This window comes from Sebastes fasciatus, chromosome 6, assembly GCF_043250625.1.
Source record: "Sebastes fasciatus isolate fSebFas1 chromosome 6, fSebFas1.pri, whole genome shotgun sequence".
NCBI classification, from domain to species: Eukaryota; Metazoa; Chordata; class Actinopteri; order Perciformes; family Sebastidae; genus Sebastes; species Sebastes fasciatus.
In genome coordinates, this window is record NC_133800.1 from 37,040,220 (window position 1) to 37,057,719 (window position 17,500).

General features: G+C 36.4%; 1 protein-coding gene across 1 annotated transcript in view; it reads right to left on the minus strand.

Moving 5' to 3' along the window:
• LOC141770024 (serine/threonine-protein phosphatase 2A catalytic subunit beta isoform) overlaps window positions 1-8,444 on the minus strand; it is an 11,416-nt gene extending 2,972 nt beyond the window's left edge. The window contains exons 1-6 of the mRNA XM_074639613.1: window positions 8,003-8,444; window positions 5,214-5,252; window positions 2,503-2,673; window positions 1,351-1,524; window positions 964-1,053; window positions 550-711 (exon numbers count right to left, since the gene is read on the minus strand). Coding sequence (XP_074495714.1) covers window positions 550-711; window positions 964-1,053; window positions 1,351-1,524; window positions 2,503-2,673; window positions 5,214-5,252; window positions 8,003-8,104 — 738 coding nt within the window. The 5' untranslated portion in view covers window positions 8,105-8,444. The remainder of the gene's footprint in view (window positions 1-549; window positions 712-963; window positions 1,054-1,350; window positions 1,525-2,502; window positions 2,674-5,213; window positions 5,253-8,002) is intronic.
• Between the last annotated feature and the right edge of the window lie 9,056 nt (window positions 8,445-17,500).

Here is a 17,500-nt window from a genome sequence, read left to right on the forward strand (position 1 = left end):
GGACTACCGTTAGCTGACTTTCTGTTTTGTTTTTTACTTTACTCCCGTCGTGATAATTTGCCTCGCGGACTGCCTGCTCTCCGGTTGGATACCTGAGGCTGGCGCTGCGTGCACGTAGATATTGTAACGGGAAAAATAAAGTTATTTTCTCTGAATGAAATGGGTGAAGCCGCCCTCGTCAAGTGGATGATAACGCCTGGTCACGTAATGACCCCAAAGTGAAACTTTTTATGCTTTTTCATACTGAATGACTTATTTCTAAGAAACTTCTGAGTACATCTCTGATAAACACCAGATTTATTCTTTGAGAAGGAAGAATCAACTCTTCGATAAGTTGACAAAATCATACGAGTGTTAGTTGACTAAGAATTTCTTTGGTTGAGGACAGCCCTCACTGTGTAGAACAGTGAGGCAAATAATAGTTGCCTCACTGTTCTACACACGTTGATCTTTGCTTTGCTTACTCAGAAAACAGCTGACTTTTATGGCTTAATGATGTGAACACAGAGTTTCTACAGAAGCCAGGAGGACAGCTGCTGTGTGTTTTACCTCCATGACCAGCTGATGGGCGCGGGACACCAGAGTGAGGCCGTTGGCGTGGTTGAAGGTTTCAGAGATGTCCTGTCCGAAGGTGTAACCAGCACCTCGGGGAGAGATGCCCCATCCACCACGATCATCGGGGTCCGACCACAGCAGGTCACACATCGGGCCCTGAGACACAGAGACACACACAGAGACAGAGAGTCACTATTAATATTATTACTACTATTAGTGACATGATCCTTCATCACCATCAACACACACTCTGACTCAGTCCCACTAATACACCGTCCTGCTGCTACTAACACTCACTAGAGCACCAAATGTGGATTAATACACTGCTGAAAATAGTCCTCAACAAAGTCACTATTTGAATTGACATCCTGTGTTTTAGCATTTCAATGTGTGTGCGTGTTTGTGTACCTCATGTGGGACTTCCTGCAGGCGGTCCAGAGCTCGTATGTGATCCAGAGTGTCTATGGAGGGAGACAAACCTCCGTGGAGACAGAAGATCTGGAATAAAGACAAGAGAAATGACTGATTGAGTCTGCAGCTTCACGATCAGTCTGGAAGCTTTTATTCTGACACAACCTGGAAGTAAAACAGAGAAAGATACTACAGACCAAAAAACAGCTTTTCACATTGGTAACCACTTTTCTGTCATCTACAGACTGTCGTCTGCTGACAGCATCTTGTAACATCCCGTATCAGAGGACGCACATCACAGTACAAAAAGACGGCTCTATTTCACGGCTACCAGTAAAAACAACATCAGATTTTGTGACAGATGAGAACGGATTCCTCTCCTACCTGTCCGTCCACCAGCGCGGTGAGAGGCAGGTAGTCAAACAGGTCTGTGAAGTACTTCCAGACGTTGGCGTTGCCGTACTTCCTCAGGCACTCGTCGTAGAAGCCGTAGACCTGTGTGATCTGCCGCGACTCGTGGTTCCCTCGCAGGATGGTGATTCGCTCCTGGAAACGAACCTGAACGACACAACAAATAAAAAAAACGTTAGTCATAGAAGATGTTTAAATGTTTTAATTACCAGAATATAGAGGTAGTCTACAATAAGGTAACTTTTTCTGCCCTTTTTGTACATTTATTACCAGAAGATGAATATTTTGTAAACTAGCGGCGTCTTCTAAACCCTTCGTGAGACGGGCCAGATGTTTGGCATGACACAGAAATAAAAGATAAAGGACCGCAACTGAAAATTATTTTCATTCAGAGCTGAAACAATTAATCTAATAGACGATCTATTTTAGTAAACAATTAATTGTTTCATTAATTTTTCAATCAAAAAATCCAAATATTCTCTAGTTCCAGTTTATCAAATGTAAAGATTTACTACTGTTCTTTGTCGTTGAGACAATAAACTGAATATCTTTGGGCTTTGGACTGTTGGACGAACAAAACACGACATCTGAAGTCATCATCTTGGACTTATTTTATAGACCAAACGATTAATTGAGAGAATAATCATGGGGAATATATCCAAAAAATATGGAAAAATATTTAAAAAAACTGAAAAATATCGGAAAAATTACCAAACAATATAAGCAAAATGTGAAAACTATGTGAAAAATGCGGAAGAAAATCTGGAAAATCGGTGGGAAAAAAAAATCTGAAAATCTGAAAACAAATCTGTGAAAAATGTCTGAAAACTATGTGGAAAATTTCAGAAACAAATGTCAGAAAAAATACCTGAAAATGCCCCAAAAATATCAAAAAATTACCTTTCAGGACTCCCAAACAAGCACACCAGATTACACGCGCCTGAAACCAGGTTCCAGGAAGTAAATACAGAAAACCACTTTCCATAAATCAATGAAGTTTAAGACTTTTGCAAGGCCTTTTTGGGGGAGCTGAATGTGTTTTAAGACTCATCAACATCTGCAGATATCCTGACAACATTGCGAACACATAAATAAACACACCGACATCACAGTGACGGCGTTTACCTTTAGCGTGACGAGCAGCGTGACCGTCTCCACAGAGTAGTAGCCTCTGTCGACGTAGTCCCCCATGAACAGGTAGTTGGTGTCGGGAGACTTGCCTCCGATCTTAAACAACTCCATCAGGTCGTGGAACTGACCGTGGACGTCGCCGCACACCGTCACCGGGCATCGCACCTGAGCAGGAACAGGAAACAACGTCAACGAGTCACCGGCAGTTCAACAGCAACAGTACAATGATTCCTTTGGTTTCCCTGCACAGATTAACAAACACCTTCTTTTCCACTTCCTATAGTTTTATATTTGATGTTCATTTTCAACTTTATGAAACAAATCTGTGATAAAAATATTCTAAACTTAAGGTTCACTTACGAGCTTTTCTCTTTCAGCTTTTTCTATTAAACATGTACTGAATTGATTAAATCCTCTCACCAGTACTGGCAGATCAATATTATCCACTGACAACCACATCACAGATACGTCATATTAGCAGCAATGTAAATCTTGTACGTCAAGTATGTCAACAGTTTACAGGCTCTATTTTTATGTAAATTCTACTTCCTTTTTTCTTATGTAAGCATTACTGTTCTTTAAAAAACTCATAATTCAAGGTCCACTTGACTATTGAAAGCTCTGGTAAAAACTAGTAAGTGAACCCTGAGTTAAGTGCTTTTGGTCAAACTACCATTTTAAATGTAAAGAATTAACTTTCACGCTCAAACATTAGTATATTTTGTAATATTTGTATTTATAGTTATTACAACTACAAGAGCGATGAGATGATTTTACGAAGAGGAAAGCAGAAAAAACATTTATGCTACACAATTCTACTTTTGTTCCTCATCTTTTTTATTTTCTTATAAATGACAGTGGTTTTACTTCTTTGGGCTCGGTTGAAACGGTTGAGTGCGAACTTCCTCATCAACACTATTAATATTCTGAATAAACAGGCACTTTGTTCAGTGACTCTTTCAATCACAGAGCTATTTCCTCGAATGACTTTCCATTTTCTTGTTAGCGATGAAGAACTTTAACACGACTGATGAACAAAGTAGAAATAAAAACATCAGTGAGCTGCATTTGGGAAAACTAACCTCAAACTGTGACCTACTGCGAGTAATGGGTGTTTTTCAATGTTTATTAAAAGGATATAATTAATATTATGCTTTTATATGTTAGCAGGCAGATTTCTGTTTCTAAATAAAGACAGTAAAGTGTGAGAGCGCCTGCAGATCAGCAGAGACTCAGTTTACAGTGTAAACAAGGTGTGATATTGTTCATGTTCTGCTCCGAGCACACCAGAGGGAACAACACAGAGTCAGCTTCCACATACATTTGGTTTTCTTGTTAAATATTATAAAGACTTATATTATAAACAGAATAACTTCCATTCATGGCTATACTGTATAAATATTGTTTGGTTTCTTCAGAAGTCTCATTTAGAAACAACTTTTATCTTCATGTATGTGTGTTTATTTGTTCCAGAGATTAATGTCACTTCATACTCTGAAACATTTATATTCCAGTTCCCTCTCTGACGCTGTCTGGAAACCTTCCAGCAGTCTGAACAGTCTGTCGTCCTGTTTCTGATGTGTCTCTGCTTGTTGTTATTGGGGTTTCTTATGTACTTTGATTCGTTTCTAAAGCTGCATTCACACCAGATCAGACGGTGTGTTAGTCACTTTTATGGCCCATTAACTGTAACGATGAACGCCTTTTGTTCCCTCGTGGCTGAGTTATACCGCTCTGGATCGCCGGTTACATGATTGGCCACCGCAGCGTGACGTCGGGTTGCATATCTCCAAAAATTCATTCGGTTTCTACCAGTCAAAGTTAACGCAATCGAAAAGTAATTTGAATGTCACCAATTTATTTTGTGATTTTTAGGTTCTAGCGGTTCAGTTTCAGACTTGCGTTTTCACTGCACCGCTGGATCTGAGGTGAATGCAGCCCAAGACTGCGCCAATGAAAGGTTAAACTTTGGGATGCATGCCATTTGTTTAAAGGGTTTACAGGCCAAAAAGGTGAGGAACTGCTGATTTACTACTTATTATACCAGTTCCTGGTGGAGTTTACTGAATTTATATTTCCTGTTACAGTAAAGATAGAAGGAAGATAAAACTTGTCTGTACAGATTCCACATTACAACACTTTGTGGTGTTTCCTCATATTTAAAAGTTGACTTTTTCTACCATTTTGCTTTTGTGGTTTATCAGTAAAAACCAGAACTAACAAATCAAATTATGTACTGATTATATTATCAAATTAAATGATTAATAATCCATTCTACAACGGCTACAACTTATGATATGGACCAACAGATTAGTACTGGAGCATGTCTTCACCCGGGAGTTTTTGAAACCGTTTGACTGGCCGGACAAAATACAGAAACTGGTTCAATTTACTGCACTTCCTGTCAGGAATTTTACATGTAAATTAACTTACATTATTAATTTACAACCAAAATCTCCTTCGATCAATTTTCATCCAATTATATAATTTACTTAACCAATCGGTTAAGCAAAAGCACCACATTTTGCATTTCTCATCTTCATTTAGATGTTTAACGATCCTGTTAATATGAGCCGTCCAGCTCTATAATGAGATGAACTGTGTCCTATGAAGGCCGGCATGTCGCCCAGTATCTGACAGACGTGTCGTACAGGAAATCAATCGGTAATAGTTTGATTTTTCTCAGGCATCGTGTGAAATCTCACCTCCTGAACGTTGGACTCCTTGGTCAGAATCTCCTTGGCCTGGAGAGGAAACAAACACACAGATTACTTATTTAATTGGTGACCGTTTTAATACGTTTTACATACAGAAGGTTATATAAAACTCTCTCAGACAGACACACGAACAGTAACTCATGTCATATGCATCCACGTTTAGCAACAGTGACAGACCGACGGGTTATTTTGAGGTGTTGAAGGCTGCGTTGACCTCACAGGACACCGTAGCGTTTAAAATGACTCGGTCACGGATATAAAAGCAAAGCGTTGATGGCTGAAAACTGTGGTTAACAGGAAATGTGCAGGTTAGCTTCTGTTCTACCGGGTTTCTCTGAACGGTCTGACTTATTTATCAATCGTTTAGTTTATAAAATGTCTAAAAACAATAGAGTTATGTTCCCAGAGTCCACGGTGACGTCTTCAAATTACCTTTTTTGTTCGCCCAACAGTCGAAAACACAATATTTAATGTATAATATTTTATAAAAATGATAAAAGCAGGAAAACTTCCCGTTTGAGGAGGACGTACTCATTTTTCTGCTGAACGACTAACTGAATAATCGTGACAACAGTGAGTTTGTGTCGCTGTTATTTCAGCTATGAGTTTTAAGACGTATGTCAGAGCTTTATAAGTGCTGTAGATGTTCAATATTAACATTAATCAGTTTTCTTTATTAAAATACAAAAGGTGATCAAATGTTACCGCCCAACAAAGTGCAATATATCAATACATCTTTGAATACAGTAGGGCTGCAATAACAATTATTTTCAGTGTTGATTAATCAGTAAAGTTTATTTTCTCAATTAATCGATAACACATTTTGTCTATAAAATGACAGAAAATAGTGAAAGGTGCCAAAAATATTCAGTTTATAATCAGATATCACAAAGTAAAGCAGCAAATAATCACATCTGAGAAACTTTAACGAGCAAATGTTTGGATATTTAAGCTTGAAAAATGACTAAAACAATTAATCTATAATCAAAATAGTTGCAGCAGATTTTTTTTTTTTTTTAGAGATTTCTGTTTATTTTCTCAATTAATCGATAAAATCATCACAGCTGGAGGCTCTAACCAGCAAATAGTTGAAATTTTAGCTTAAAAAATTATTACAAACACGAATTGATTATCAAAATAGTTGCAGCAGATTACTTTTCTATTGATGACTAATCGATTAACCGACTAATAGTTGCAGCAGTTTAAAGACATCACTTTGGGATGAGCATTTATTGTTATTTTTAAACATTTAATTGAATAGTGGAAGTAATTGTTTGCAGGCCTGTTATACGAGCTGGTACCTTTATTATCTTCCACATCCCTTATTGCTTTATTGGCTTGTTGACCCTAAAAACAACTCAGCTGACAGTTTCAATGATTAACTAAAAAGAAACTAAGGTTTAGAGTATTATTCTTTCATTCATTTAACTCACAACGAACCAGAAATATTCCTCTACACAGTCAGGAGATAACAACCTGCAGCGTGTCAGTAATATGATTTAAACCGACTGTTATATAATGTGTTTTAACAACATTATAAAGGTCGATGGTGCGTTACAAGTGACCGGATGTGTTAAGGATGGGTTATGGATGGGTTATCTTTATGGATGGGTTAGGGAAGGGTTAGGGATGGGGTAAGGATGGGTAAAGGAAGGGTTATCTTTACTGTGGATGGGCTAAGTATAGGTTAAGGATGGGTTAAGGATGGGTTAAGGATGGGTTATCTTTATGGTGGATGGATTATGGATGGGTTATCTTTATGGTGGATGGGTTAAGGATGGGTTATCTTTATGGTGGATGGATTATGGATGGGTTATGGATGGGTTATGGATGGGTTATCTTTATGGTGGATGGGTTAAGGCTGGGTTGTGGATGGGTTATCTTTATGGTGGATGGGTTAAGGATGGGTTATCTTTATGGTGGATGGGTTAAGGATGGGTAAAGGATGGGTTAAGGCTGAGTTGAGGATGGGTTGAGGAAGGGTTAAGGAAGGTTATCTTTAAGGATGGGTTAAGGCTGGGTAAAGGATGGGTTGAGGACGGTTATCTTTAAGGATGGGTTAAGGTTATCTTTATGGTGGATGGGTTAAGGATCGGTTAAGAATGGGTTAAGGTTTGGTTAAGGATCGGTTAAGAATGGGTTAAGGATGGGTTAAGGATCGGTTAAGGTAAAGGATGGGTTAAGGAAGGGTTAAGGTTATCTTTATGGTGCAACAGCCCTGAAGTGACGTGTGAAAGAGGCTTGTCAGGTTCATGTAATGAACCGGTTGATCGATAAAGACAGGGCGCGGTGCCAATCACAACTAAACACTTTAATTAATAAATACACGTTCACTTTGCATATGAAAACAAAAACATAAAACTCCTAAAAACCAAACATTAACCGAATCCTGATCTGTGAGCAGGATGTAGTCATGATGTAATGAACAGGCAGTAAAACGGGCTCCGTCTATCTGCTGGTTGATGGAGTAAAAGATGCGGCCTGTCTGAACCGAGACGACGGTTAAAGACCGAATAACCGGCCACGTTAATACACCTTTAACGGGTCTGACGGTGCGTGGAGCCAGAGTGTTGAGTGTGAAATAAAATGTGGTTGTTACAGAGATGTAATATCTTAATAAAGTGTCAGGATGACTGAGCGACTAACAGCCGCCTGGTCGAGACGTCCAGGCCAGAGATTAGTCGGAGCCGCTTTCGCAATCTAGGCCGCACTGAATCCCAATAAAACACCTGATAAACACCTTTAAAACAGCTGTAAAACACCTGGAACCGACTCACCTTCTCGCAGAGGGTCCGGACCTGGTTCTCCGAGAGCTGCTTGCACTCATTGAGCTGTTCAATCCACTGGTCCAACTCTTTAGTGAACGATTTGTCCTCCATGACGCCGAGCAGCCGAGCTAGCCCTGTTAGCCTGTTAGCCTCTGTTAGCTGTTAGCCTGTTAGCTCTCTGTTAGCTCTGTTAGCTCCCGCGCTAGCCGCTCTGTTAGCCGTTAGCTCGTCGTGTTGTTAACCGGATCCAGTCCCGCCAAATCGGTTAGAAAATCAATCAGTTCGGTCAACTTCTATCATGATAAACTACCGACGTCGAGTGACCACCGTTAGGAACCAGAGTGTAACCGGCCTGGAGGGTCGGATGTCCCGATGGGAAGCGGCGGAAGGCAGCAGGCGAGCGGCGTCGCAGCGGCTAGCTGGTTAGCTGAAAGAGCTAGCCACAATAACATCCGGGCATTTCAGCAGCGCAGAGAGAGAGCGCAGCAGCGACACCGAGCGGACAGACTGAGAACTACTAGAAACATTACATCAATTACATTAGGCAAATTAACAGCATGTATATATCAAAACTGTACATACCAGGGGCATATATACAAAGTAAAAAAAAAGAATGATAAAAAAATTAAAAATTAAAAAAATTAAAAAAAATTAAAAATAAAAATAAAAATATTAAGAAAAAGTCCCCACCAATACCAGGGGTACATATACAAAGTAAAAAAATAATAATAATAAAGAAATAAAAAAATTAAAAAATTAAAATATTAAGAAGAAGTCCCTGCCCATACCAGGAGTACATATACAAAGTTAAAAATAATAATAATAAAAAAATAATAAAAATAAAAATAAAAATATTAAGAAGAAGTCCCTGCCCATACCAGGAGTACATATACAAAGTTAAAAATAATAATAATAAAAAAATAATAAAAATAAAAAAATAAAAAAATAAAAATAAAAATATTAAGAGAAAGTCCCTGCCCATACCAGGGGTACATATACAAAGTTAAAAAAATTATAATAAAAATAAATAAATAAATTAAAATTAAAATTAAAATATTAAGAGAAAGTCCCTGCCCATACCAGGGGTACATATACAAAGTTAAAAAAAAAATTTCAACTTCTCCAGTGAATATGCCACTAATAAATGGATCATTGAACATCTAAAAAAGCTGCTAGAAAATTACAATCGGTTCACGGCTTCTAGAGAAGTGAGCCAAACAGGGTGCAATGTTGAAACAATAAAACTCTTGGAATCGCATTTATACATTTATAATTAACAATAACACATTTTTTGATTGGATGCCAACTGTTTTGCTCTCAAACCTTTTAAGTTGCTTGATTAATAAAGACACAAAAGTAACTCCATATGTGTTTACAGAAGCTTTCATTATGAAGAGTCATCGAGGTTCAGATCACCACACAGCTTTATTAAGGCAATGACACACAGAGTTTCAACCTCATGAAAACATTTTCAAAAACATTTTCAAAGACATTTTCAAGGTATTTTTTAAGTGAAATTTACAACTTTTCCAAATTAAAGCTGTCTCAGTTCTTCCTCTCTGAATGGAAAGTGTTGATAAACGTTTGATACAATTAATTAATCAGTTAAGAACATAAACAAAATAATTACACAAATATACTGTAAAATATAAAATAAAGTGTTTTAATTAGCATACAGTTTCAGATCTAAAGATATAAAATGTGCCCACATTGTTGAGGTTTTCACATCACAGAGCCGTTCATTCAGAACATCGGCGCCGTCTCCAGAGCTTTGACTTGAGCTGCGAAAACCAGAACGCTTTTCTCCACGTGGGCGTTGATGACGGCCTGCGAGGCTCGCGGGTTCTGACGGACAAACTCTGAGATGCTCAGGATGCACTCTCTCTGAGGAAACACACACAAAATAAATGAAGTACAAGTTAAAATAGAAATACAGTCAGTGTTACACTTGTTTATTAAACTGACTAAACGTCCATTCATGCCGTTAGCAGAAAACTAGGTTAGCATAGTGAGCTAATTAATAAGGTTATGAATAGCTGAGTCAACGTTAGCTGAAAGGGTTAGTTCAGATTATTGAAGTGGGGTTGTATGTACAGTATACTCCCGCGTTGTGAGAGGTAAAATTCATGTTTTTATGAATGGAGTCTGGTGGCTTTGAAGAGAGCGATATAACAGCTTCAGTCCCCCGTCAGAAAGGGCTGTCTGACGGCGAGATGAAGCGGCTGTGGACGGGAGCAGAAGAAAAAACGATTTTAGTAGTTTACGTGTACGCTATATTTATAATATTTTCACCGAATTACCTCGCTGCCAGACAGCCCTTTCTGACGGGGAACTGAAGCCTTTGTATCTTCAAAGCCACCAGACACCATTCATAAAAACAGTAATTTTCCCTCTCAGAACAGGGCAGTTGCTGGTCTACCGCTGCAACCTCTGATTTACAGACATTTCTTTATACATCCATGGACATAGACTCATTGGCGTCTTCAGTCCAAAATGGCGGCAGCGCTACCACAGCGCTATCTAGCAGCTGTTATCAAAAAAGGTGTTGTCTCTTTGCTTCTAAACTGATCAAATCTGTGTATTTAAAGCAGAGACAGGTAACCTTGTAAGCGTCCACTTTGTCCTGGCCGGTGAAGCGGTTCAGCAGCTCTCTGCCGACCTGGACACCCATCACTGCCGCCAAAATCGTCCGGTCCTCGTCGGTCTGAGAGGTCAGCCAGCGCAGCAGCGCCATCTGCAGGAGGGAGGGAGAAGTTTTAAAAATGATCTTTATGGTGGTTTCACATTTATAATTAAAAATAGGATAGTTCAGGTGTTTCTCAGTGGGGTTGTATGAGGTACTACTCATCCATAGTAGGTGTATTACTTCTTATTATTTCTTATTACTATTCTTATTTGCAGTTGTGGAAAGTAACTACGTACATTTACTCAAGTGCTGTACTTACTGTACTGTACTCAAGTACAATTTTGGGGTTAGTTGAGTATATATATACCATTTTATGTTACTTTCTACATCTCAGAGGGAAATATTGTACTTTTTACTGCACTACATTTATCTGACAGTTTTATATTTTGTTTTAATAATCAGAATCTGTAAAGTGACTAAAGCTGTCAGATAAATGTAGTGGAGTACTTAAGACTCTCTCCCCACTTTAAATCTCGTCTCAAAACACATTTCTTTAAACTGGCATATTTACTTTGACCATTATCTATCTGGTCCCACGAATCTTCTGTACATAATGATTTTATACACTGTAAATTTGTTTTGTTAATTTGATTATTTATTGTTACATTGTTATTCATTTTTTACTCTGCTTTGTAAGGTGACCTTGAGTGTTTTGAAAGGCGCCCATAAATAAAATGATTTATTATTATTATTATTATTAATCAGTAAATGTACTTAGTTACTTTTCACCACTGATATTCTTAATAATCCACATTTTTTAATCTGAGAAATCCATTTTGACTGATTTTCACTAAACTGTCTAAATATAATATCTGGATAAAATTAAACAAAATAAAACTAATATTTTTTGGTCTCTACTCTTAAAAAAAGTACCAGAATACACATTTTACACAATTTATACATATTCTGTTTTAGAAAAAATCACTTTACAAAATATTGTTATTTGCAGTTGTGGAAAGTAACTACGTATATTTACTCAAGTACTGTACTTAGGTACAATTTGGGGATTAGTTGAGTATTTATACCATCTTAATATACTTTATACTTCTCCTCCACTAAATCTCAGAGGGAAGTAAACCATTTTTACTGCACTACATTTATCAGCTTTAGTTACTTTACACATTCAGATTATTAAAACAAAATATAATGAACTAATAAATGATGTATTATTATAGATTAAACTACCAGCAGTATATAATAATAAATGATGTATTATTATAGATTAAACTACCAGTAGTATATAATAATAAATGATGTATTATTGTAGATTAAACTACAAGCAGTATATAATAATAAATGATGTATTATTGTAGATTAAACTAGCAGTAGTATATAATAAATTATGTGTTATTATAGATTAAACTACACGCAGTATATAATAATAAATTATGTATTATTATAGATTAAACTAGCAGTAGTATATAATAATAAATTCATCAAGTAGTGAGTGAATGTGAATGTAACAGACGTTAGTAGTGAGTGAATGTGAATGTAACAGACTTTAGTACTGAGTGAATGTGAATGTGACAGACTTTAGTAGTGAGTGAATGTGAATGTAACAGACTTTAGTAGTGAGTGAATGTGAATGTAACAGACTTTAGTAGTGAATGTGAATGTAACAGACTTTAGTAGTGAGTGAATGTGAATGTAACAGACTTTAGTAGTGAGTGAATGTGAATGTAACAGACGTTAGTAGTGAGTGAATGTAACAGACTTTAGTAGTGAGTGAATGTGAATGTAACAGACGTTAGTAGTGAGTGAATGTGAATGTAACAGACGTTAGTAGTGAGTGAATGTGAATGTAACAGACTTTAGTAGTGAGTGAATGTGAATGTAACAGACTTTAGTAGTGAGTGAATGTGAATGTAACAGACTTTAGTACTGAGTGAATGTGAATGTGACAGACTTTAGTAGTGAGTGAATGTGAATGTAACAGACTTTAGTAGTGAATGTGAATGTAACAGACTTTAGTAGTGAGTGAATGTGAATGTAACAGACTTTAGTAGTGAATGTGAATGTAACAGACTTTAGTAGTGAGTGAATGTGAATGTAACAGACTTTAGTAGTGAGTGAATGTGAATGTAACAGACTTTAGTAGTGAGTGAATGTGAATGTGACAGACGTTAGTAGTGAGTGAATGTGAATGTAACAGACGTTAGTAGTGAGTGAATGTGAATGTAACAGACTTTAGTAGTGAGTGAATGTGAATGTAACAGACTTTAGTAGTGAGTGAATGTGAATGTAACAGACTTTAGTAGTGAGTGAATGTGAATGTAACAGACTTTAGTAGTGAATGTGAATGTAACAGACTTTAGTAGTGAGTGAATGTGAATGTAACAGACTTTAGTAGTGAGTGAATGTGAATGTAACAGACTTTAGTAGTGAGTGAATGTGAATGTAACAGACTTTAGTAGTGAATGTGAATGTAACAGACTTTAGTAGTGAGTGAATGTGAATGTAACAGACTTTAGTAGTGAGTGAATGTGAATGTGACAGACGTTAGTAGTGAGTGAATGTGAATGTAACAGACTTTAGTAGTGAATGTGAATGTAACAGACTTTAGTAGTGAGTGAATGTGAATGTAACAGACTTTAGTAGTGAGTGAATGTGAATGTGACAGACGTTAGTAGTGAGTGAATGTGAATGTAACAGACTTTAGTAGTGAGTGAATGTGAATGTAACAGACTTTAGTAGTGAGTGAATGTGAATGTGACAGACGTTAGTAGTGAGTGAATGTGAATGTAACAGACGTTAGTAGTGAGTGAATGTGAATGTAACAGACTTTAGTAGTGAGTGAATGTGAATGTAACAGACTTTAGTAGTGAGTGAATGTGAATGTAACAGACTTTAGTAGTGAGTGAATGTGAATGTAACAGACTTTAGTAGTGAATGTGAATGTAACAGACTTTAGTAGTGAGTGAATGTGAATGTAACAGACTTTAGTAGTGAGTGAATGTGAATGTAACAGACTTTAGTAGTGAGTGAATGTGAATGTAACAGACTTTAGTAGTGAATGTGAATGTAACAGACTTTAGTAGTGAGTGAATGTGAATGTGACAGACTTTAGTAGTGAGTGAATGTGAATGTAACAGACTTTAGTAGTGAGTGAATGTGAATGTAACAGACGTTAGTAGTGAGTGAATGTGAATGTAACAGACTTTAGTAGTGAGTGAATGTGAATGTAACAGACGTTAGTAGTGAGTGAATGTGAATGTAACAGACGTTAGTAGTGAGTGAATGTGAATGTAACAGACTTTAGTACTGAGTGAATGTGAATGTGACAGACGTTAGTAGTGAGTGAATGTGAATGTAACAGACTTTAGTAGTGAGTGAATGTGAATGTAACAGACTTTAGTAGTGAATGTGAATGTAACAGACTTTAGTAGTGAGTGAATGTGAATGTAACAGACTTTAGTAGTGAGTGAATGTGAATGTAACAGACGTTAGTAGTGAGTGAATGTGAATGTAACAGACGTTAGTAGTGAGTGAATGTGAATGTAACAGACTTTAGTAGTGAGTGAATGTGAATGTAACAGACTTTAGTAGTGAGTGAATGTGAATGTAACAGACTTTAGTAGTGAGTGAATGTGAATGTAACAGACTTTAGTACTGAGTGAATGTGAATGTGACAGACTTTAGTAGTGAGTGAATGTGAATGTGACAGACTTTAGTAGTGAGTGAATGTGAATGTAACAGACTTTAGTAGTGAGTGAATGTGAATGTGACAGACTTTAGTAGTGAGTGAATGTGAATGTAACAGACTTTAGTAGTGAGTGAATGTGAATGTAACAGACTTTAGTAGTGAATGTGAATGTAACAGACTTTAGTAGTGAGTGAATGTGAATGTAACAGACTTTAGTAGTGAGTGAATGTGAATGTGACAGACGTTAGTAGTGAGTGAATGTGAATGTAACAGACGTTAGTAGTGAGTGAATGTAACAGACTTTAGTAGTGAGTGAATGTGAATGTGACAGACTTTAGTAGTGAGTGAATGTGAATGTGACAGACGTTAGTAGTGAGTGAATGTAACAGACTTTAGTAGTGAGTGAATGTGAATGTGACAGACTTTAGTAGTGAGTGAATGTGAATGTAACAGACTTTAGTAGTGAGTGAATGTGAATGTAACAGACTTTAGTAGTGAGTGAATGTGAATGTAACAGACTTTAGTAGTGAGTGAATGTGAATGTAACAGACTTTAGTAGTGAGTGAATGTGAATGTAACAGACTTTAGTAGTGAGTGAATGTGAATATAACAGACGTTAGTAGTGAGTGAATGTGAATGTAACAGACGTTAGTAGTGAGTGAATGTGAATGTGACAGACTTTAGTAGTGAGTGAATGTGAATGTAACAGACTTTAGTACTGAGTGAATGTGAATGTGACAGACTTTAGTAGTGAGTGAATGTGAATGTAACAGACTTTAGTAGTGAGTGAATGTGAATGTAACAGACTTTAGTACTGAGTGAATGTGAATGTAACAGACTTTAGTAGTGAGTGAATGTGAATGTAACAGACTTTAGTACTGAGTGAATGTGAATGTAACAGACTTTAGTAGTGAGTGAATGTGAATGTAACAGACGTTAGTAGTGAGTGAATGTGAATGTAACAGACTTTAGTAGTGAGTGAATGTGAATGTAACAGACTTTAGTAGTGAGTGAATGTAACAGACTTTAGTAGTGAGTGAATGTGAATGTAACAGACGTTAGTAGTGAGTGAATGTGAATGTGACAGACGTTAGTAGTGAGTGAATGTGAATGTAACAGACTTTAGTAGTGAGTGAATGTGAATGTAACAGACTTTAGTAGTGAGTGAATGTGAATGTAACAGACTTTAGTAGTGAGTGAATGTGAATGTAACAGACTTTAGTAGTGAGTGAATGTGAATGTAACAGACTTTAGTAGTGAGTGAATGTGAATGTAACAGACGTTAGTAGTGAGTGAATGTGAATGTAACAGACTTTAGTAGTGAGTGAATGTGAATGTGACAGACTTTAGTACTGAGTGAATGTGAATGTGACAGACTTTAGTAGTGAGTGAATGTAACAGACTTTAGTAGTGAGTGAATGTGAATGTAACAGACTTTAGTAGTGAGTGAATGTGAATGTAACAGACTTTAGTAGTGAGTGAATGTGAATGTGACAGACTTTAGTAGTGAGTGAATGTAACAGACTTTAGTAGTGAGTGAATGTGAATGTGACAGACGTTAGTAGTGAGTGAATGTGAATGTGACAGACGTTAGTAGTGAGTGAATGTGAATGTGACAGACGTTAGTAGTGAGTGAATGTGAATGTAACAGACTTTAGTAGTGAGTGAATGTGAATGTAACAGACTTTAGTAGTGAGTGAATGTGAATGTAACAGACTTAGTAGTGAGTGAATGTGAATGTAACAGACTTTAGTAGTGAGTGAATGTGAATGTAACAGACTTAGTAGTGAGTGAATGTGAATGTAACAGACGTTAGTAGTGAGTGAATGTGAATGTAACAGACTTTAGTAGTGAGTGAATGTGAATGTAACAGACTTAGTAGTGAGTGAATGTGAATGTAACAGACGTTAGTAGTGAGTGAATGTGAATGTAACAGACAGATCAGTGTGTGTTTTGTGTCTCACCTGCTGTAATAACTGAGCGTTGCTCATCTCTCCTGAGTTCATGACGGACAAACAGACCAATTAACGACTAAAGCACTAAACAGGGGACAGTTATAATAAAAAGAAACCCTTATAAATCCCCCTGTAGCCGATAACAGAAGCTAAAATCACTATTTGTACAGAAAAATAAACCAAAAGATGATTATTATTATTCTGTCGACCAGAGGATGGAAAATATCTCACTTCCTGTTTACACAACTTCTTCTTCGTTGGTGTCAGTGTGTGAGTCAGACTCTCTGCTGCCGCCCGGCGGCCACAACATGAACTGCAGTAAAACCAGTGGTGGAAGAGTTTTACTGAGGTAAAAGCAGTAATACTGCTCTGTAAAAATACTTTACAAGTAAAAGTCCTGCATACAAGATTTCACTTCAGTACAAAAGCATAAACAGTGAAATGTACTAAAAAAAAGTGCTTGCTGGGCAGAATGGTCCCTTTCCGAGAGTATATATATATATATATACACATATATATATATACACATATATATATATATATATATATATATACACATATATCTCATCATATTATTGGAATATTATTACTGATATTTTAACACATAAGCAGCATTTCCATGTTACAGCTGGTGGAGGTGTGTGGAACAATAAAGCTGCCATTATAATAAATAAAGAAATAAAAATATGAATAAATAAAGAAATAATAAAGAAATAAAAGCCTCCATCATCAAATAAATGTGCAGGTTAATTTAAAAATAAATAACTATGCACAGAAATAGAAAAATAAATAACATTTATTTATTAGACAAATTAGTTATTTTGTATTCAATTATATTCATTATTATTATATCCCAATGTATTCTTTTCTGTTTAAAATTATTTGTTTTTATTAATTTCGGCTTTTATATGTTCAATTCAATTCAATTCAATTTTTATATAGCATCACATCATAACAGAGGTTATTTCAAGACACCTTTCATATAGAGCAGGTCCAATTTTAACTCCTTCATATACTGTTGAATAGTTTAATCTGTATTTAATAATTTATCATATATTATTTTGTAAAATCTGTATCTGTGAAGTAACTTAAGTTATTTAACAAATGTAGTGCAGTCAAAAGTGCATTATTTACCTCTGAGTTTTAGTGGAGTAGAAGTAGAAAGTAGCATCATAAAACCAAATTACTAAGTTAAATTACCCAAAAATTGTAGTTAAGTACAG